This window comes from Schistocerca cancellata, chromosome 5, assembly GCF_023864275.1.
Source record: "Schistocerca cancellata isolate TAMUIC-IGC-003103 chromosome 5, iqSchCanc2.1, whole genome shotgun sequence".
NCBI lineage: Eukaryota > Metazoa > Arthropoda > Insecta > Orthoptera > Acrididae > Schistocerca > Schistocerca cancellata.
This window is the reverse complement of record NC_064630.1, coordinates 777,616,607-777,639,498: the sequence shown is the minus strand read 5'-3', so window position 1 is coordinate 777,639,498 and position 22,892 is coordinate 777,616,607. Positions and strand designations below refer to the sequence as shown.

General features: G+C 38.4%; 1 protein-coding gene across 8 annotated transcripts in view; it reads right to left on the bottom strand.

Moving 5' to 3' along the window:
* Positions 1–3,089: 3,089 nt before the first annotated feature.
* The window catches only part of LOC126188132 (la-related protein Larp4B), a 382,619-nt gene continuing 362,816 nt past the window's right edge, over positions 3,090–22,892 (bottom strand). For 4 of the 8 annotated variants that reach the window (XM_049929613.1, XM_049929615.1, XM_049929616.1 and 1 more), the window contains 5 exons: positions 18,999–19,271; positions 16,084–16,413; positions 13,406–13,787; positions 7,475–7,649; positions 3,090–6,433 (listed from right to left, as the gene is read on the bottom strand). In XM_049929613.1, coding sequence (XP_049785570.1) covers positions 6,276–6,433; positions 7,475–7,649; positions 13,406–13,787; positions 16,084–16,413; positions 18,999–19,271 — 1,318 coding nt within the window. In that variant the 3' untranslated portion in view covers positions 3,090–6,275. The remainder of the gene's footprint in view (positions 6,434–7,474; positions 7,650–13,405; positions 13,788–16,083; positions 16,414–18,998; positions 19,272–22,892) is intronic. The other 4 variants (XM_049929614.1, XM_049929620.1, XM_049929618.1 and 1 more) reach the window with 4 other exon arrangements.

Sequence of the window (22,892 nt, the reverse complement as noted above, 5' to 3'; positions counted from 1 at the left end):
TACTTTACATGGGGAAGATGACAAAGTGATCGAAGGAGAGCAAAACAGTGCAAAACAGTAACAGTTCTGTTAACCAGTAGTTTTGTCGACTACTGTAACTAAAGACTCTTATGAAGCAAAATTTATTTTTCTTCCCTTGTTATGGATTAATTTGCTGTACTTCTGCCCTTGGGTTTATATGATCTAGCCGTTTTGAAAATTCAACAATATGTACAAACATCTGTACTAAAATATTATTGCTACTTGCCTCTCTTTGGTGCAGCTGCAGTTCATGTATCTAACTTAGAAATTGCCAAGTGGTATGAACAACAACAACAACAACAACAACAACAACAACAATACCACCAATACCAACTTGCATGTCCATAACCTACTCCAATAATCCAACCAGGTAGAGAAAGACAGTTCAATGTGGAAACAAAATCACTTTTTTCTGAAGACTCCTCACATCATTGAGAGATGAAGGCTTTGTAAGAAAGGAAACTGAAAAATGCATGGTCTGACCAGAACTCAATCCTGTGACCTCTCAGTTTCCAGGCATGCACTCTACTGCTAGACCACAAGGCCTGCCAGTTATCACAATGAAGCCGTATTTTTCGCAACAAGCAGCTGGAAGCACTAGTGAATCAATCTGACAACGTTTTTTTAAAGAAGAAAAATCACACCAGTGACAACCGCATTCATTCTACATCTGAATCAGAAGACACTAATACTTCACAAATGGTACGGTGCAATCTATTAAGTCTAAGGACAAATGTTATGCGTAACTTAGAATATCTTGTCAGAAGTCAGCTTTTTAACATTTGCTCTGTATGCTCTTCTGCTTGTGAGGAAAGTGAAAAATTCTCTCTTCACACTCTTATGAATGATAATATTCAAATTATTGTGGTAGGAATGACATGAGTCTAAAAGTTCATGGTGACAGGTAAGAAGGATTAGATCAAATTGCACTTTAAGCCTATAATGGTTTCATATTACTGGCTGGTTTGTGTAAATTTACAGCAAATCAACAAAGGGTCTATGGGTAGAGCCATCTTTCCTGCCACAATCTCATGAACAGTTCTGTTGCAAGTCATGTGTGTAGCACTTTGATAGTAAGTCTGATCAAAGATCAAAAAAGCAGTTGACAGGTTGGCACCTGACAAGAGTTCTGTTGGAAAAAGTAAGTGGAAATAGTTTCAGAACTACACAATGAGAAAATAGAATCTAAACTTAAAATTACATAACTTAGTAATTTATTATGAATATAATAGAGGGAAACGTTCCACGTGGGAAAAATATATTTAAAAAGAAAGATGATGAGACTCACCAAACAAAAGCGCTGGCAGGTCGACAGACACACAGACAAACACAAACATACACACAAAATCTAGCTTTCGCAACCAATGGTTGCCTGACGAGGCAACCATTGGTTGCGAAAGCTAGATTTTGTGTGTATGTTTGTGTTTGTCTGTGTGTCTGTCGACCTGCCAGCGCTTTTGTTTGGTGAGTCTCATCATCTTTCTTAGTAATTTATTAGTATCATGTACTTTAATACCAATAATTATATCAAAAACAATTTTTTAAGAAAAGCAGCATGGTTAAATAATGTTTGCTAGCTCTTGCAACAAGGTGGACTAAGTGTTTTAGAAAGCAATTCAGCGTTTTACATGTCCAGAGAATGCGTGTAGTAATTCATTTTGAATTAGAGTTCAATGCAGTTTCTTTTTATTTAATACTTGATACAGTAAGTCAGGAGGGGAGAGTACTGATTTTTGCTGTTTCACCGTAAGAGTGGTGGAACTTTCTCATAGGAAACTTCACTGAAATCTGTGTCAGCTCATGTATTTGAGAGCCCCAGCAAAGATTTTTATGAAAAGCCCCGTTACAGTCAGTTCATCCAGGACATTAAAAACTCCTGCCACCACTGCCAAACTCTATTCTGCATGGAGGCTGATAGAAGTAACTAGGTTTGTACGAATAAAGGTGAACAATAATCACAACCATTTCCAAATTGTCTCTACAGCACAAGCACAGTTTTGTGATTGCTATAATCGTTGTCAACCCTCTATCAAACCATATTTAGTGTGTTTCATCTTTTGGCCACTTGTAGCACTAGTGGAGACCTCCATTCAGTTTGCATTGCTCAGATGTTTTTGGTTTGAACACAGCGTGAATTATTTATATTCTCATGCTGAGAAGAACACGATTCAAGGATTTATTCTTGATGTGAAGTACATAGTACATTGGCGCAAAGCTCATGCTCATTACTGAACTCCTTCAGATACCTGTGCTAGTATGGGAGGGAGGGGTGGGTGGGGGGTGGAAGGTTTGGGCTAGTACTTGCATCAAAGATTTCAGTTCTGTTACCTGGGAATGGTTATTAAACGACCTGTGTTTACGAGAAGAACTGCACCACTTTATGTTTTGATCATCAAATTCCAACAAAGAGGAATGCATGCAATTGAAAATACAAAAAACAAAACAGCTCAGTTAACAATTCATTCCAATACCTTCTACCCACATTTAGAACATTGTTGGTCAACTTTATACTCAAAACACACACATGAAAGGGACAACAAACTATCACATGATACTTTCACTAGTGTCATCTGACAATGTAATTTGTACAATAACATGCCTATTTCTAAAAACAAATTAATAACCCCTCGTGCAACAACTCTGTTTCCAGCATCCCATTAGTGCGCCTGGGAGTGCACAACAGAATGTAGCAAAATGCATGTGCCAACATTAACTGAAGTAGGCAGTAAAACTTAATGACATATGATGGAACTTTAAAGCCAGGCAGAAACATTTGATTGCACAAATGCACATTTCACAAAATTAGGTTTTGTGTCAGGTGCCTTACAGTAACAAATCTCCAATGTAAAAAGGCTGGTTGGAATGGCACCATTGATGTTAACACGAAAAATCATTTAGCACCTGTACGGTTTTAAGTAATGGATAGGGTAATAGCTTGTCAAGTACTTATCTGAAAGCATCAGTTTAACAGCGCGTTTTCAGTACATCAGAGTATACTTACAGTTTTGACTGAAAGTTTCATTATGGCAGCAAAACTGAAGGAACTAAGGGCCATCATACACGGAAAAGCACTTGCAGCATTTTTTTTTATTATTTTCAACCAATATTAACAGAAAAAGGAACAACCAAAACATCACCTGACTCATCTTAAGGCCTGTTCTGGTGTACATAACTCCATACTCAACACATCAAGGTACACAACTTGAGCACCCAAAAATAATGACAATTAAATAAGGATTTTATCAGTTTTCTGAACAAAACATTCTTGCTGTACATACCTTCAAATACTTTCTGCAAAAATAAGACCAAATATGAAATAACCTTGTATTTTCCACACTACCTCCCTCCCAAACATTCAACTGCCTGCTCTAACAAAGGCACCAACAAACAACAATCTGGGAGCAGAGGTCCATACACCATTTCATTACGCTTAGACCTGTATATCCATTGTCTTTCATACATAAAATGAACAAGTCTGTAGAATTTATGTTTACAGTTTAGTTACTATTCTTAACATTGCATTATATGGAATACATATGTCCCATTCCCAATTTTGACATTCCTGTAATCCAACGGCATGCAACTGTGGAGCACTACCTACTTAGCACTTTCACTGTTCATAAGAAAATTTAGAACAAACTTTCAACTCAAAACACCAGAAGCTATGTCTAATGGAAGCACATATCTTTCTTAACAGAAAGTACAGACATTGCTTCTTTACGTTCTACAGATTTACTCTCCATGTAACACGTGATGATATAGCATTATACAAAATTTATTTCACAGAATGACAAAAATGTAAGGTGGGTCCTTTGACTGCAAGAGGGGTGGGACAACATGTAGCCTTGACAATATACAGGAACCTTTTACAAAAGAAACACTGTTACAACATCAATGTTCATACTACCAGGCAACTGCTTTTGTTTGATAAAAATGCTAAATGCCTTCATACATGTAACCCAAGTAAATTTTTCCACAACAATTAATATGGGCTTAAATGTGAAGTTTGGAAATGAATCATCACTAATTTTGCTCACCTTAGTGTGATGCCTCAGGACATGAAATTACATTGCATTTGCAGAAAAAGATACTGAATTTAACTAAACACAATCTGCTCACACACACTTGTCCACAAAAAGCATGCCGTGTACATAGAAATATGTAATATATATTATATTAATGAAATGAGCCATCCAGTCTTCAAATTCCGCATTAAGCGACGAGGCGAAATTCCGCAGCATATGGCTCACTACTTTGCAGTTACATACAATTAATAAAGCACTAACAATTCATCTTGCAACTGCACGTTCAGTTCTTCAATCATATCCCAACACCCTTTTTTGGCATAATACTTTTTTCACTGTCTTCATCTCACATTTGTCTTATCCCATAACTTATTTTACTGCAGTGAATCAGGAAAGGCTTTTTTGCCAGAGTTCATTACCATTTTACATGTCAAAAATAAATTTAATTCTGTACAATGAAGGGAGGGACAGTTCATATACACACAGCCACTCGACATGCACTCCAACATACAATATCAGCTAGAAGTTGCCCACTTAAAACTATAATTCTTTACAAGCACCTGCAGTGCAACACTTCAAAGAAATGCACATTTACAAAACATTTCAATTCTTAAAATTGGTTTGATAACTTTGAAGGTAATCTTGAATCTATGTTGACATCCAACGGTGATCTGACTCTCTTAATAAGAAAGTTCAGGACATTACTTATTGTCATAATTGGTTACTTAGCAATCAACATTTGCACACTGTTTCACGTTTTCCCTCTTACACAATGCCATTTTGCTCAATATAGGCCTGTTAAATCTTTACATTCTGTTCAACACAGATCCAGTACATTATGAAACTACCTGTTACCCAAACTTAATTTTAAGACTTAAAACATTCCAATCTGAAGTAAAATTAACTACATCAGTAGTGTGAATGAATCAGCATTCAGTACAACATTTGTGAAGTCAGTCTTTCTTATTTCTCTTAACTACTTCAGAGAACCAAAAATGCATGATGATACATTACACATACCCTCTACAGTTGGTAAGCTGTTATATAGCGTATTTATTTTAGACTGCAGATCTAATAAAGGCCAGAGGAAGCTAGAAAGATAAAGTTTTTGTATGTTTATGGGCAAGTTAAAAATAGCAATACTTTTCACACTGCCAACAATAAATGGGTACAAAATAATTACAATAGTAATAAAAAGTGAAAGAATGCAAACAATATGGAGGTTAATATTCTCCAAAACTTTCCAACAAAGCATATATATATATGTATATATATAAATTTATGCAGTAATATGTTCAAATATACATATCCCTGATATTTTACACTGTTAACAAGACATTCACATGTGTGGTATTTGTCAGACATAGGGGCTATCACAGTCTCTGGCTAAATACACACACATAAACACACACACAGACACACTATCTCAGCTAAGTGAGACTTTCAAACATCGAAATCGCACATAACCACCAGCAGAAAAAGAAAAAATCCTTTCAGTTTCTATGGAGCCTAATGACACCTTCAAAATATTTTTTCCGCACACAATATAAATTCTTATGCCCAAGAGCATTTACAACAAACCACAAATAGGACTATCAACAATGATTAACATCAGCAGTATCCAGTGGTAGACATTGGAAAACTTACTTCCGCATGAGTTACGTGCACAATTCTAACTGAAGGCGTATGAAATGACCATACTCTGACTGGCTATCTACATAACCATAATCAACACCAGATACTAAATAACTTAAGTCCAGTTAATGTACACTCATTTCCATTTATGTTATACAGTTAATATATTTATATATATATATATATGTATTACATATAAAAGTCAGTTGCTTATGTACGAGTGCTTGCAAGCTGCAACAAAAAGCACTATTTTTACACGAGTTCAACATTCTGAACCAGTTATGAGGCACTTGGTGCCAACTTTGGGCTGTTTTGTTAGGTCAAACCTACAGTGCAATAGAACTTCATTATATACATTAAACCGTTTAGTCTGAGGCTATCCACACGAAACCACAAATTCAAGTAACTTCACAAATCCACATTCCGTAATTAGCAGCACAATGTGTCAGCAGCACCTATCACTGCAACTGATGCACTAACACCTGAGCGAGCAATCAAACTATTCACTTTTTCGTTGTTCAGGAAGGAGATCCCTGAATTCAGGAAATATAAATGTGTAGAACCCTGTTTCATTAATCAGCATCAGCAAACCATTTACTTTGGGGAACGCGGTCTCAGGAACTCACGATAACGAGGTGCACCTTCACGTCTTCTCAATCCTCCTCGGTCGCGGTCATACACAGGTCTTGGCCCTCCACGGCCCATATGTTGCCTCGCTTGGCCTTCCCTGTATTCACGTGGAGCACTTTGTTCTGGAGAAGAAGAAAATAATAATAATAATAATTATAATATCAAAATCAACGAACAACACTAGTCCAAATTTCATCATTTTCATGAAATGATTTCTGAAGAAATGGAATTAACTGTAGTAACTTTCTTTTCCATCTAAAGAAATTTGTACCAATATTTCAATGCATTCCCCAGGAAAGACTGTACATGTAACAATGGGAAGCAACTCTAGGGGTTGCAAAGATAAAATGGAGGTGGGAGAAAAGTGAATCATATGGTAAGTAAGAATGTTTAGACACAGCAGCCGTAACTTAAATTGTGAAACTGAGTAAGGCATTAAGTTACAGAACTGAAGGCAGTATAGTTGCCAAATAAAATGATTATTCATAAGAAAATTAATTTATGTTGCAGTGGTGAGCATAGTGAAACATGCACTCAAGTGACGACAAAGAAACAATTTGCATTGTCAGCATTTTGCTCTCTGCCACAATATACTTGCTCCAGATTTCTCTCTAGAGGCAGCATTTGTGCTTCACGTGAAGGCATGGTTCGTGTTTCAGTCTCAAGAAACATATTAATAACATTTACATCTTCCGTGTCTCATTTGTCACACATACTTAACATTGCAATGATGAAACAGCCTGCACTATATGCAAAAATCCACACTCAACGACCAACGATCACCCCACTGCTTTTTAGAATAACTGTGGGTTAATGTATCACATGCTACACTAATTACTTTCCACCAATCTTCTCACCTGCCTAATCTCATGTGCCCATCTGTTTTAGCAATTTACAGCCATGTGACACGTAAACCATTTCATACAGTACTAATTATGTGTAATACATCTGCATAGTAGTGGTAAATAAGTGAGCACAGTTAATAAATCAAACTTAAAAAAAGAAAAAGAGAAAACAGAAAGGGCACACAAAGTTCTCTTTGGAGAAGTGGCACTAGCATCGTGCTTGACTAATGTTCACATTCTGCTGCAGGTAAAGTACAATCACCTCACCAAGATTCAATTACTCAATCTGATGACAATTTAACGGCTTTGCAAACTCACCTCTAGAATCGTTATGCTGCGCGCCCCTACTTGTCTGTGTATCTTTCTTCTTTTCCTTCTCTCTCTCTTTTTCTTGCTGCTCTGAGCTTTGCTTATCACGCTGCATTAGTTTTTCTTTGTTGTGCTGCGCTACTTGTGCATAGCTGAGGCGTGTCGTAGCACAAGCCGTTTCAACCTGGAAGATTTTTGTTATACTGAAACCAGTCTTATTAAGATGACAGCATATATGCTGCCATGACATACGCGACATGTTAAAAGTTGTGTGCTGGACTACGAGTTAGTGTGTGAGCAATAACACCAAGTGCAATTTGCAGTGCATTGCCTGAAATGGCACGGCATCAATTTCAGGCCTGATCAAATGCAGAATCTTATCCGATTATAAATGCTAAAAAGATAGCAATAAAAATAATTATGCTTAACACCAGTAGAAATGAATTTAATTGGTGAACGATAATGCTTAGAAACTAAACAAGATAAATCTCACCTGAAAAAGGGAGAGATAAGGTTAGGAAGAGGGAAAAGAAGCCTTGGTTTGGGAGCAGTTGAGGTTTGGGGCAGAGGACTGCAGGAACAGAGTTAAAAGTCGTGTGCAGGGGGGGCATGTTTCCCTACCTGCATACTTCTTTAGAGCTAGTGTCTGTTGAGGGGACTGGGGTGTTTTCGAAATACAAATAGCTCAAATATAAAAGCAACTGTCAATATCGTTCATTGTGCAGCATGCAACATGATGGTGCCATTTACAGTCTGCCACATTTTCGCAGTGGCTGGTCATGGAAGTAGACCAGTGATCATACATATATAGAATGCCACAAGTAAGTAAGTGATGCTGCTTACACTTAATGGCTCAATTTTTTGTTTTACTGCCAGGAGGCAATGTGAACCACTCCAATTAGTCTATATGGCTAGAAACTTCTGCAGATCAAACTTTAATGTGAGTTTAACTCTAGTTAATTCTGTTTTACTCAGCCTACAAACTTCCAGCTTGATGAAAGCAGGTAACATGTAGACCAATGCACCACTTAAGAACACACAGTTGTGTACCTCTGACTAATCCTTTCATCAAGCTCTCTACTTAGGTGCAAAATCTAGGTTCTATAAAAGTAACTATTAAGCAACTGCTCTTTTTGCGGTCTTGTGGTTTTTCCAGCACTAATGGCATTTCTTCCAAAGAAGACAATCATACTTCACTAAAACGAATAAAAGGAAAAGCACTATTTCAACCCTTTTAGTGCCAGACGTTTTCTCAAAAGATCATGTTAAAAGTGCCATGCGATTTTACAGTAAAATGCAGACCTCTGCCATACTTGCAATAGAATCTAAACTAATGCATAAAGGAATGTAATTTTTCTTTAATTTTTAGGGAATGCTGTGGCTACAGTAATATGTGCAACACACATTGTCAAAGAACATATTTTCAGAGAAAAAAATTATTTTCATGATGGGGTTTATTGAAAAAAATTAAAACTTTGATTTCAGTTTACTCTGAGACCCATCAAATGATGATATACTCAAAAATTTCAGGTATATATAGAATCTCTGTAGTTTCCTTAACAAAAACACCATAAAGGAATACAAAATTTTTTTATTTCACTAAGGAAAAAATCAAAAAGAACATAACATTACAAAAAAAATTGTTTTGCTCTGAAAGTGTTCTCAGTTCTTCAGTCATAAATCACTGACAAATGTGAAGTTGCAGTTATGACAACTACTTGCACACATGCTGACCAACACATGAAGGATGCAGTCCTTTCTTGCAACAAACACATACTGTTCGTGAACGCCGCTTCTTATCCTTCGTAGAACAAACACTACAGTAGCATTCCTTTCTCCCTGGAAGAGTCTCTACACCATATACTGTTGGAGCAGGTACATTTATATCTATTGCACTTGTGGTTGCAGTCCTTGCCTGAAACCACTGTTTAGTAAGTTTGCAAATGACTATGCTGTTATAAAAACTTCAGCCGTGTCAGTGGTTTGTCGCTGGGGTTTAGGCTTTCCATATACAAAATGTATGCATTCAGCAACATCCTGGCAATTATGCTGAACACTACCTTCTTCCACATCTTGACAGTCCTCCTCTCATCTAAATAGCAGTATGCCATCATATCAGATGAGTCAATGCCACCCATATACTTATTGTATTCAAAAATAACATCCGGTTTCTTGACCGACTGTCTATTGCGAATTGTCTTTTCTGACGATGTAGCAGAGGATGATGTACTCACAAGGAGGACTGGATTTCTCTGCGATTTCTTCTGTCTGAAGCCACAGAGAAGTATAAAAGATTTCTTGAAAAACTTTAGCTTACCTACAGCATAATTTGACAGAAGACCACGTGGCAGGAATTTTCTGTTTCTTCTAATTGTTCCTGTTAGATAAGTGCCAACTGAATACAACTTTTCTGCCAGAGGAATAGATGTAAAAAAGTTAATGCAAAACACATTGTAACCTTTTTGCATGTAGCTCCCAAGAGCTAGTAGTTTCATGACGACTACATATCCCAGGCCATTCTCTTATTTCGTTTTTGTCATCATCACTTTTTGTACTACGGTATGCATAAAACCCTAGGCAGTAATTTAGGACAATCACACAGCATCCAAAAATTTGACTCCCCATCTGTGATGATGTTTATTGGGAAGGTACTGGATTACCTGTGAGTGCGCCTTTGTCCTAACAAGACTTTCATCTAAACTCAGTTGCTGGTGTGGAGTGTAGTAGCGACTGAAAACATTGTTGGCAATATCCACCAACACTTGAAATTTGGCTGTTGGATCATATAATGGGTGACTAGGAGGGTGAAGTTTCGAATTGTCTACAAAATGGAAAAACCGCAGCAACAACTGAAACCTGTTGCGTGAAAACATTTGCAAAAACCACGGTGTCAACAGGTTTGCATCAGTTGACCAATAACTAAAAATAGTTGGTTTTTTAATCAGTCCCACATTCAAAATTACTGCTACAAAAGCCCTCATTTCTGCTACAGTTGTTGGTTGCCACTGTTTGATTCTCGAATTTGGCGATAAATGCATTGACTGAATCACCTGGCGAGCATATCTGTTAGTCTATGTCACCATAATCGTAAAAAGCTGCAGCGAGAAGAACAAATTGAAAAAAAATCAATTGGTGTGGCGTTTGCTGGTATATGTTTAGGGCCTGGTACTTCTGCATACACAAAGCTTGGAGGAAGTGGATTATCTGATGCCTCATCCATTACTTCCACAAAAGTATTTGCACTGCAATTTAGTTGTGTTTGGTCGTCGTCGTCATTTGCTGACGCACAATCGTCACTTGAAGAAAACGACGAGTCCTCTTCTCCACCTGACATCTCATAATCTGATTCACTTTCTGCATATTCATATTATTGTCTATATCACTTGTATCGAACCGCAACTTCTTACTCGACGACGCCATGTTGCCGCGAAATAGTCGGTAAATAACCACCACCAGAGAAGTTTATTTTACTCGAAATATTGCACTGACAATCGAAAAGAAGATCGATATGCTGTGCCTTCGACCTTCCTTCTGCGTCTTGGCTAGTAAATACTAACAACTTTGCCTTCAAGCCCGGAAAAAATGAATGAGAAGGGCATCACGATCAGATCGTCACTGGCATTTTTCGCCGAAAATCTGGATCACGATCAGATCGTATTTGGCACTAAAAGGGTTAAGTAACTAACGGAACAGGCAAGACTTTTACGTTTCACAATTTGTCAATCAAATTCACATGGTACATCTACATCATGCATCAAAGTTTAATCCTGATACATCAATAATATTATGAAAAGGATAGATTTCTACTCGCCAAAAATATGACACATTGAGTTGCGCACACACACCCCTAATGTTCTGATAACCAATATCTCCAACAACTCTAGCAAGAATGCAATTGCGTCTAACAGAAGTAGCCACCCAGAAAGTGGAAGGGAAGGGGGAGGGGGAGGAGGAGGGATAGTGAGGCGTGAGTGGTGGGAGAGGAGTGAGTGCTGCCTGGCAGAGCTTGCAATGATTAAATGGTGGAAGGACAAGGCTGCCAGGCACAGTGTCTGGTTGTTGTGGGAAAGGAAGGAGGATGGTAGGAGAGGAAATGGGGAGCAGAAAGGGAGAGAACAGACGGGGGTACATAATCAGATAGCAGTGCACAATGAGGGTGAGGAGACGTGAAGTGGGAGAAGCAGCTAGGGCACATGAGATGGAAATTGTTAGGTAGAGGGTGTGGGAGAAGAAGGTTGCTGTAGATTGAGGCTGGGATAATTTTGAGAGTGGAGAATGTATTATAAGGATAACTCATCTGTACAATTTAGAAAGCTGTTACTGGAGGGGAGGATCAAGATGGTCCTGGCTACGAAGCAGCCACTGAACTCACACATGTTATGGTCAGCTGCATGTTATGGTCAGCTGCATGTTATGGTCAGCTGCATGTTATGGTCAGCTGCATGTTATGGTCAGCTGCATGTTATGGTCAGCTGCATGTTATGGTCAGCTGCATGTTATGGTCAGCTGCATGTTATGGTCAGCTGCATGTTATGGTCAGCTGCATGTTATGGTCAGCTGCATGTTATGGTCAGCTGCATGTTATGGTCAGCTGCATGTTATGGTCAGCTGCATGTTATGGTCAGCTGCATGTTATGGTCAGCTGCATGTTATGGTCAGCTGCATGTTATGGTCAGCTGCATGTTATGGTCAGCTGCATGTTATGGTCAGCTGCATGTTATGGTCAGCTGCATGTTATGGTCAGCTGCATGTTATGGTCAGCTGCATGTTATGGTCAGCTGCATGTTATGCCACAAGGTGGTCAACTTTGCTCTTGGCCACTGTTTGGAGGTGGCCGTTCACCCTGACGGACAGCTGGTTGGTAAACATACCAACATAAAAATCTGCGCAGTGATTGCAGTGGAGCTGGTATATGACATAGCCGCTTTCACAGTGTTCTATTCCTCCGGTGGGGTAGGATCAAGTCTGGGACTTGACTGGAAAAGGGAGTTCTGGTGGATGGACTTGCCGAGTCTTGCATCTGTGTCTTCCACAGGGGTATGACCCCTGGGCCAAGAGGAAGGATTTGGGAGTGGCAGAGATGGACTAGGATGTTGTGAAGGTTGGGTGGGTGACTTAACACTAAGAGGATTGGGAAGGATTAAAAGTATCGTGTCCCTCATTTCAGGGCACAATTACAGATAAAGCCCTAATGAAGGATGTGGTTCAGTTGTTCCCGTCCATGGCAGTACTGGATGACTAATGGGGCACTCCTTTGCAGCTTGTTCTTGGGAGTAGTGGGAGGGTTGGGTGCATGTTGGCATATGGTATATGGAATCTTATTTGTGGACTAGTTTTGGACCATCTGGAATCTCCACTCCAGAACCAGCTTTTCTGAACTGCACAGATGAGAGTTATCTTTAAAACACATTCTCCACTCTCTAACTCAACCTGGCCTATCCCCTCACCTTCACAGTGCACCACTCTCTGGAAACAGCCCCACCAGTCACCTCCTCTGCTCTTTCCCCCCCACCCCCTCCCCTACCATCTCCTCACAACCTCACAATGCTGCACCTGGCTTTCTTGTCCTCCCACCTGCCACTAATCCACACACACTCTGCCGAGTAGCGCACACCTTTTTCCCTCCAATCCAACCACCATAACCAGCTATCCCTCCCCTTCCCCACCCCACTCCAACGATAGTAAGTGAATGAGCACGCATTTTTGCTTTTTGAAGAAATTTTTGGCTTAAAGTTAAATGGGCAACAGTCTTTTCATTGTGCCTGCATGGAATACAAGGGGTCATCTTTACGGTGGTAGCAATCTATCCTTTTCAGAATTCTGTTGACATTCCAATCTAGACTTCCCATTTTATCAACCTGAAATGCCTTTCCCTACAATATAAAAAGTATTAATGCTGCTGCTCTGTGATACTGTGCAGAAACAAGCTAATTAACTTACTGGTGAAGCATTGACTGGTGCCAAAGTTGGTGCAGAAGTATCTGGTACAGATGCAGAACTTGCTACTGGTGCTGCCATCGAGTTTGGTGGCAGGCCTGTCGTGACAACAGTCGGTGGACATTGGCGGGCGGGCGTGACTACCGTATCAGTCACAACCACAGCACTTGTCATGGTGGCCGCATTTGTAGTTGTCGGCACATGCTTTGTGACCGGTACTGCAGCTGTAGAATTAGACGTCACCGTTCCTTGCTTCGTACTGAAAGCTGTTCCCGAATCTGGTCGGAGATTCACACCGGCAACCCCACACGAATTGTCACCATTCAGGAGGGTATCGTCAGTCTTTGTTGATTTGTCTGCCATACATTTGACAACAGGAACTGTCCTAAAATTATAGAGGAGTGTTAGTAATGTTCCACATTACCGTAATTAAGTCTGACTTTGGTTCTGGACAACGAACTGAAGAAAAATTTTGAATACGTAATTAAATAAGAAGAATTAAAAATCTTTTGAGATAAATCCATTTTCAAGAATGTAGGTCCATAACATGTTAAAAATGGTGCATCATCATTACCAACACACATTATTTTAAAGGTACCAAGTAGCAGCCAAACACACACCATTACACCTGTTATATTAACAAACTAGGTAAAATTCACTTTTCGCAAAACTTAACAGCACAAGCAGCAATTAACACTTGCAAACTCCACAAATGCATGCTGCTTAGCATCTGTGAACTGCTTGGACATTATGTATTGTATGTAGTAGTGATCATACTTTGTCAAAAGGTGTAGGCGACACTGAATTTGTACTACAATATGCGCGAAAGACAAGTTTTACATCCGATTTCAACAGACACGACCACATTCTCAATTACTACTCAATCACAGTACTTCAGAATGTTCTCCACTGCCCCTCCCACCCCACTACTATTCTATCTCTTGGGTGGCAATGATAGCTGGTTTGATGATTTCTATTTATGACTATGAAGACATAACTGTCAAAGCAAGTTGACCATTAATTAAATTGATAACAATGTCTTGTAAATGGTGGATTGAGAAGTAACAAAATCCTGCCAAACTACTGGCTGTATTAGAATGGCAGCCCACAGTCCCACTTGTTGGAAGAACCCTATATACGATGTAGTGCAGTTATTGTTATGGGCAGCATACACCTCAAACTCTCATACACGCTATTTTATCCCATCTTTTTGTTTCCCATTTATGTATTATGCTTTGGCACAGATTTCCCATACATGGAAACTATGTAGTTATATTAATATTTCCTATCAAAACTTTCTGCAGTACTGCATTGTACTAAAACACATTGCAACTGAAAGGTGCACACCTGAATTAAACATCCAAACTGACCAACCAGAAGATGCTGAGCAGGAAATACAAAATCTTGGTGTGAATAAAATTATTCCAACAAATACAATTTTTCACTACCATCACAATGCACCAAGGACTTCTACAAGATGGGTTACAGTACATTTAATTTTGAGTTAACAGCTGTAAGTGAAAAAAGAAACACGTAATACAATATACATTTAACAAATAAAAGTAACAATTTCATTGCTCTTCCACTGAACACACTCAAAATATGGCTGTTATTGAAATTTTATAACTAAACTGATCTACACACTTAAAACATTCTTCGCCCATTTACAGGCACTTGGTTCAGCAGCATGACATTTTAAGCACATTCTTGAGTAAGTTATTCTACCTCAGTATAATACAAAATTTTACAAATCACTAAGCATTTACTCACAGCAGTGGACGTAAGCCTTCATTGGCCTGGGATCTTGCTGCAAGAGTTTTACTGCACATATACCTATAAAATAGTGTTCACTATGTACAGGTGTACAGATCAGCGTTGATCAAACTGTGGAGGTGCTGAGCAGCATTCCGACAGCAGCATACGGGGACAGTGAGTACCCCTGTACATTGCTTTGTCACAGAACTTCTGAACGACAACTCTTCCAAACGCTAAGCAATTTTTGTCTTTCTTATGCAGCTGTCCACATCTCAAACAGTTTGCCAAATTACGATAAATCTGTTGGGACATATCACACTGGATTTTTCCATCAGATTATACAACAGCAACTATATGTTAATGTTCTACTGCTGCCTGCAGGTTTACCTGATAAGCATGTATGTACTAAGAATCACAGTAACTTAAGTTTAGCTACATGTGCAGGTCACTTACGTAACGACTCATTCCTAACTGGGACAACACTATCAGAAGAAGGGTTACTTTACATGCATGGTGGTGTTATTCAGCTGGAAGTTAAATGAGTATTGTTACAAACATAACTGGATCTTCAAAAAATTATGTGCAGGTGCACGCTCACACACACACACACACACACACACACACACACACACACACACAGTTAGTAAGCAATATTTTTACATTATAGTGCACAACAAAAACACATTAAGAGAGAAAGCATTTTAACATGATTGAAACTAGGTAAGAGCTTTGGAAATTTTGAGACAAAAGCAAAGGAAAAATTTTTAATGTTAAAGATAAAATTTAATTTGTTATGTACAAAATTAAAAAGTTTTTAACAAGGCAGAAATACAAGCAAAGGTATGTGTATCTATTAGTTTAAAAATTTGTGGTGTGGAAAGACTTTCAGAATTAGGTTTCTTTTCTTAACTAGGTAACTGACTTACTTATCTGGGGAAGAAGGTGGTGTGAGAGTGACCAGGCTCAATGCAGTGTCACTACCCGTGCCAACATCTTTCACCTCACGCTCATGCTGAGTGCCATGCAGTTGTGGGGGCGAGGGCAATGACTTTGTTTCAGTGTTTACTGCCACAGCAACTGCAACTGGCGAAGGTGTACAGGCAGGTGCTGGAGAAGTGGAAGGCGCAGGAGGCACAGTGGGCACTGGTGAGAGACCGCGGGGTGATATACTGCTGCTTTCTTTCTCCTTCCCACTGCCATTCGTACCACCAGCCTGGCATTTAGGTTTTGCTGTCCCCTTAACGACATCAGACAGCCTGCAGTGCAAATAATTTCAAGACTTTGTATGAAAACTGTAACTTGCATGATGCACAAGATTGCCCACAGAAAGGGGGCTCACAACGCAATGAAGTGGGAATGTTTAGGTACAGAAGCCACATAAAAATGGTGCAGGGCACAATGCCATTCCATGCAGTATGTGAAATCAGTTTCTAAAAGTAAATGCTTTTCTGCATACATGACAAAACAAAATTATTTGAAACTAACTACAGACAGGTATTGCACGCAAGTTTACACATCCAACATAATGGCACACTATGTTATGTGTGTACTTATTCCAGGAGCAAAGGAACTTTCAAAATTTACTTACAATTCAATTTTTCTCTCATTCACATCCCAATTGATAATAAGTTTACTATTATACAAGGTGATTCACGAAGATATGGAAACATTTTAATATGTTACTGTACAAGTAAAACGAAAGAAAAAAGTTGATATAAACATAGCGCCACAAATGTTTTGTTACGCAGTTACGGCTAGTAAAAGATTTTGCCTGAAATTTAGCAACTTCACTGATATGAAGCCACCGCAAAACTGTACGAGGTTAAAGTAAAGCAAGATTTCAATTTAATTGCTTGTTATTGGTCTGCTGTATTGTTCAGCGAAAGAACAACAGTGTATTTAAGTGGAACTACATAGTAACTGTTTTAGTTTATAGATTTATGAAATGGGGATGCCTTTCAAATTTAAGACACAGGAATACACAGATATGGTGTTTATTTATGGCAAATGTGATCGTAATGCTATGGCTGCAATTCGAATATTGCATATGTTATCCAACTATGTGGATTCCGAATGCACGAACCATTATGTCTTTGCTTCTCTGGATGTTTTGGAAAACTACTGCAGATACACGTCTGATATGTTTTATTAGTTTCACCAGGCCAATAACAACAAGATAAATGGAAATCGCTAGTATGAAGCAATCTCAAAACTGTATGAGGTTAAAGTAAAACACGAAGTTGCTGCATTTCAAGCAAAATCTTTTATTAATCTTAACTAAAGATTTGCGGAGGTATGTTTATATGAAATTTTTTCTTTAGGTTTACTTGTAGAGTAAAATATTAAAATATTTGCATACCTTCATGAATCACCCTGTAGTACAAAATAATTTCAATATGTTGTGGATTGGACGGGAATTTCTGGAGGTGGACTTTCATCAACTATTTCACAAATCTTAACAGCTAAGGCAAACCACATTCATCTCTCTCATGTATTTTTGAATGTACTCAGTGGTCTTGTATGGCTACCAAATACATTATAATAAATGCTGATGCCCCACCTAAGGATATACTGAAAGGGTAAAATTTTAATACTAATCTGACATATTTGAAATCTGTAATTTCACCTGCTTATTTTATTGGAAGGAATTTGCTGTTCACTAATTTTGACAACATTATTATTATTATTATTATTATTATTATTATTATTATTATTATTATTACCAAGCAGCAGCACATTGCAACAGAGCATTTGCGACCCCCCCCCCCCCCTCAGTCATATATATAATGATTTTCTCTAATGAAACTTCACAATATGATCCAGATCAGCATGCTGCAGATTGATAAACACACTAACAATGCACCTGGCCAGTACCAAATTGTCTCTAACAAAGAATCTAAGTTTAAAACAGCAATTTTCAATATTTATCACAGCTCAGAACTCATTACATAATAATCTAATTTAACTGGGTAAACAATGAGTGACAACCCAAAAATATTAGTATGTTGTGGAATGTCAAGGATGTAATGTGTATTTCTCTAGGTCAACTATTATGAACTACTTCACTCAACTGTACATATTCTATTACAACATTACAGTTTGGCACATTCACAGAAACTATATACCTGCACCATTTTTATGTGAAGTCTACTTTTCAAATTAAAGGCTAACTCCAACTCACAAGTCGATTACACTATATCATAAAGACATGAACCAGTTTTCTTCCCCTTTTCTTTAACGAGCTGTGTAGCATGCCTAAGAGCTGTGGATTTACAGAATTCTGAACCATGACATAACCTGCAGGCAACACAAACTTCACTAAGCACAAAGCTTGTGGGTGAGCACAAAGAGGGGTAACAAGCCTAGACTTATAAAATTTTAACGACATAGCTAACATGAAAACATGATTACAGCACCAATTCACAAACGTTTAGTGCAAATTATGAACATGTGATGATGAAACATGCAGTGCACAGAAATTAGAGCAAAATATCACTGCAAGCAGTGAAGCAATGCACACATGCTTAAAGCCACAACTTTAAAAAATAATCCTACAGTATCTTACTAATTTAGAAGTAGGACAACTGTTAGCATCAAATTCATTACTATAAAAAGAGAAAAATCTCAATATTGGTACGCTGTACCTTAATTGCAGCCATGAATCCAGCTTAATTCAACAGTCTTTATCTAAGAATACACAAATGCTATTACAGAAGAACTCCCATATAAGGACTAACATTTATTCTGCATACATATGACAACTTTGTCCACTTTATCAACGTGCAGGTGTCACAATCGTGCAATGCTACACACTTTTCGCATGTAACAGAAATCAATTTACCTGTTTTCCCAATGAGAACTTGACGTCTCAGCATGCGTCGTTTCAACAGACGCGACAGTTTTGGTGGCAGTTCCAGTCACAGCTTCCAGCCCTGGAAGTGGTGGGAATGCTGTGGCCTCGAGGTCAAACTGAGCAGTTCTCACATTCACACTGAGTGTTTCCCTGTTCACGGGCTGGGGGCTCCCCCCTGAGGATGCAGGCTTCGTCACTCCTACCACAGCTGGTGTCCTCCCTGTCACTAAAACCTCATCCTCTCTCCGTCTCCGCCTGTGCCTGACAACGTGCAGTCCAAAGTAATTCCAAATAAGACAGTCCTTAGATAAGAATGATTTATGTGAACTCTGCAGTGAAGTGATGGTTCAAATTATATTTATAGTGTTCTAAGGAAAGTAACCCACACTATGCAATCAGAAATTGTCCTAAATATTACATAATTTGGTATAACATACATAAACCTAATTCAGTGACATGTGGTTTAGTCCCAACAAGCAGTTTAACAACGGAAAAAACCTCTTCTATGGAAAGAACTTTCTGAACACATGCAAGAAATTGTACGTAAAAACATAAGCTGCAACCATATAGTTTAAACAAACATGAGGAAAAAAGCATCAAAGTCTCAAAAATTTTGAGAAAAGTCTCAAATTCTGGGAAGTAGTGGAATGTGTGGGTGTTCTTGTTCACAACCACTCCACCAAATATTGAAATACTGTAATGAGCACACGCACGCACACACACCAGCCACACCTGTTAGTATTACTTAACAGTCCATCTGAAGTTTCTATAAGATAATGCACGAAATTGAAGTTTCACTACTTGAGCAAGTCTGTAAATTTTGGAACTTCACAATGTGAAGCAGGCCAAAGAGCTTAAGTTAGGAAAGCACTAGACTCCAGACTGTATCCCAAATATTGTTTTACTTCATGAGCTTGCTCTATTCGTATTTCTTCGCAGGGATGTGAAAAGCTATAATTAGTTAACACAGATTTAAGCACAAATTACACATGTAAAACCCATGTTACTTCAATAATATCCTCATTGGTGCAATGTAACCAAGGGACAATGGAAATCAAACAGCCCAACACCACTGTTAAGGAGCAACAAAAATTAAAATGACAATATTTTTGCTTTCCACAACAAATACTTATTACATATTTTTTTTGTAACCGATAACTTTCCATGACAGCTCTTGCAAAGCTTCCATCAGAAATAAGTCAAGTCAAATACCATTTACCCAATGTTGAAGAAATGAGCTCAAAGACTTATCTGTATAGTAAAGGGTATCCACAGAGCTGACAGAGCCAATAGCTGAAGTGTATTGTTTTCCATGTATAACATAAAACTACTAAGGAGAATGGGATGAGATAATTTATAAAGTAAAGAAGATGATCAAATTAAGAACACACAAGAATTTCACAGATACCTTGAACATACTGTCCTGTAGATTTACTGGTAGTGGCAAATATTTTTATCTGCAATGAATTCTGAAGAGAATTGCAACCCAAAGTCAGTAAGTAACACAAACTCCTTTCCACTAAGAGGTGAGAAATGGTGCAGGACATCAATGCTAGTTTCTCTCAACCACTTCCAAGTGTTCACTCCAAAATATTCAGAACTACACACAAGAAACCTTACTGATTCCCAGCAGCAAAGTTACAGCTAGGAGGAAAGAACTGAACTATGGTGATTAGTCACATTGTTGCTGATATAAGAGTGTTGCGTGATGAGTTTTCAGGAAGCCTCTTGAAAGGACTGCAAGTAATCCAAATGCCAGGAACAATATTCATATAATCATGTCAACTTTCTGTTGTCAGGAATGGTTACAGATTGGCACCATCTGCCAACACACTGTGCAGTCCACATCACTGCAAATTACAGCTGTTCTGAAGCCTCAGTATAAGTAATTGTGCCTTGAGAGTACAGATGAATTTTAGTTAGAACCATTTTTCCAATCCTAAAATATTATTCAGTATTATCTGAGATGATGTGACAACTTTATAGAACTTAACTTCTTTGTGGGAGGAGGATGATAAATTCATTCAACCATTAACGGTTTTACAACAGGGGGGAAAAAATGAACCTGCATTGTGTATTAATACAGTCCTGTGACATACTGTTCCACAAGACATATTCCCTTCTTATGCTAAAATGAATGCAAAAAATATCAAAGAAAATTACTTTTATATTTCAATTGTGTACACAGTAATATGTATTTTTATTACTTTTTAATACAAGGTAATTTCATTACTCACACTGGACACAAAAATTTAGCTACTGCAAACAACTTTCATAATCAACAAACCAAGCATATGAGCATAAATGAAAAGGCAAACAACAGTTCAGACTTTAATCATAAAAGCCACATAGCTCCCAACATTTCCTTCTATATTACTGCTTTAGACAGTTTTCCCCATGGAGGATTTTCATTAGCTGTGTTATACAACTTTATTACTTACAACTAAAGCATTATTATAATACTTCAATACTTTTCATAAAATTCAAGATCAACACAAACATGAATACGTGGCCAATAATAGCTGCTGTTTTACGGTGTAATACAATCTAAACTATTATGTATGTTACAAACTTATCTCCAAGGGCAACCAATTTTTCTTACATACCACTGCAACATTCCTGACAGCAAGAGCTTCATGGTGTTTTGTGCAACAGTACATGTTTTATTTCTTCTGACAATTTACAGATAAAGGATTGCTAATGTATTTTACACTGGTGTGCTTCACTGAGACCTTTTATGATCCCCATGAATGGAGAAATCACACTCTGATCCTTTGGTTACAATCCTTCCCTCCATCCTCTCTAAAAATCAGTGTCAGGCAACATTCACATGCAACAAAATCACTAGATTCAACTCTACTATGGGGGGCAGGAGGCAAACTGGATTCTTGTTGAGGGTGGCAGCCTTTCTCAACTAATCAAAATTACTGCGTGTGTTTTTGCTACAAATTGAACACTGCTTTGCACATATCGTGATTGGTGTGCATGTAACAAGACAAGTGTGTAACAATACTTTGTGGTGTCGCCACTGTGTTCTGTCTGCATCACATCAATTTCCTAACTGATCTCTGCTCAAAGTTTGCAAGCCTGGTGATAAGCTCCACATGACAAATGTTTCTGCAATTGAATTACAAAAAAAAGCAAAAAACTATTGCTATCACTTAGTTAGCAACATTAGTTTGTGGGTGAAATGCATGCTCTTACTTTAAAACCTCTGATTAAATGATTAACGGCAGCAGACTGGTATATCACTAGTGCATCATGTGGCACACTGACTCCTGCTATCACAAAGCATAATACAATATGAATACATGACATACAATTTTTTAATATTAATTGAACGCGGAAGCCTACAAAACACACAATTTGGAAAAGCTATGCCATAGATGTGGGGGGGGGGGGTCGAGTGGGGGAGGGGTGCATCTTGTGAGCATAGCTGTTAAGAAGGGCAAAGGAAGTAGACACAGATACAAGCAAAGCTTTCCTCTGTCCACCACACTGCTACCAACTTCTACTCCATGTAGCCAACAGGTGCTATTGTGAAAATGACATACAAAAGTAACAATGTTTCATGAAATTGCTTTCTACCTATTTTATGTTAGCCCTGTAACTGCTCTGGAAAAGTTAACACGTGCGCCTTTGTACCTGGTCCCTGTGTGCTCTGAACGTGTTTACGCATGCCACCAGTCCTTCTACCTGGTACTCTGAACACGTCTAGGCGTAGACACAGAGTACCAGGTAGAAGGACTGGTGGCGCGCGTAAACACGTTCAGAGCACACAGGGACAGGTACAAAGGCGCGCGCGTCCAGAGCAGTTAAAGGGTTAAAACGTTGCAGATGGTTCATTTGCAGTAATACACTCAAACCAGACAGTTACAATGC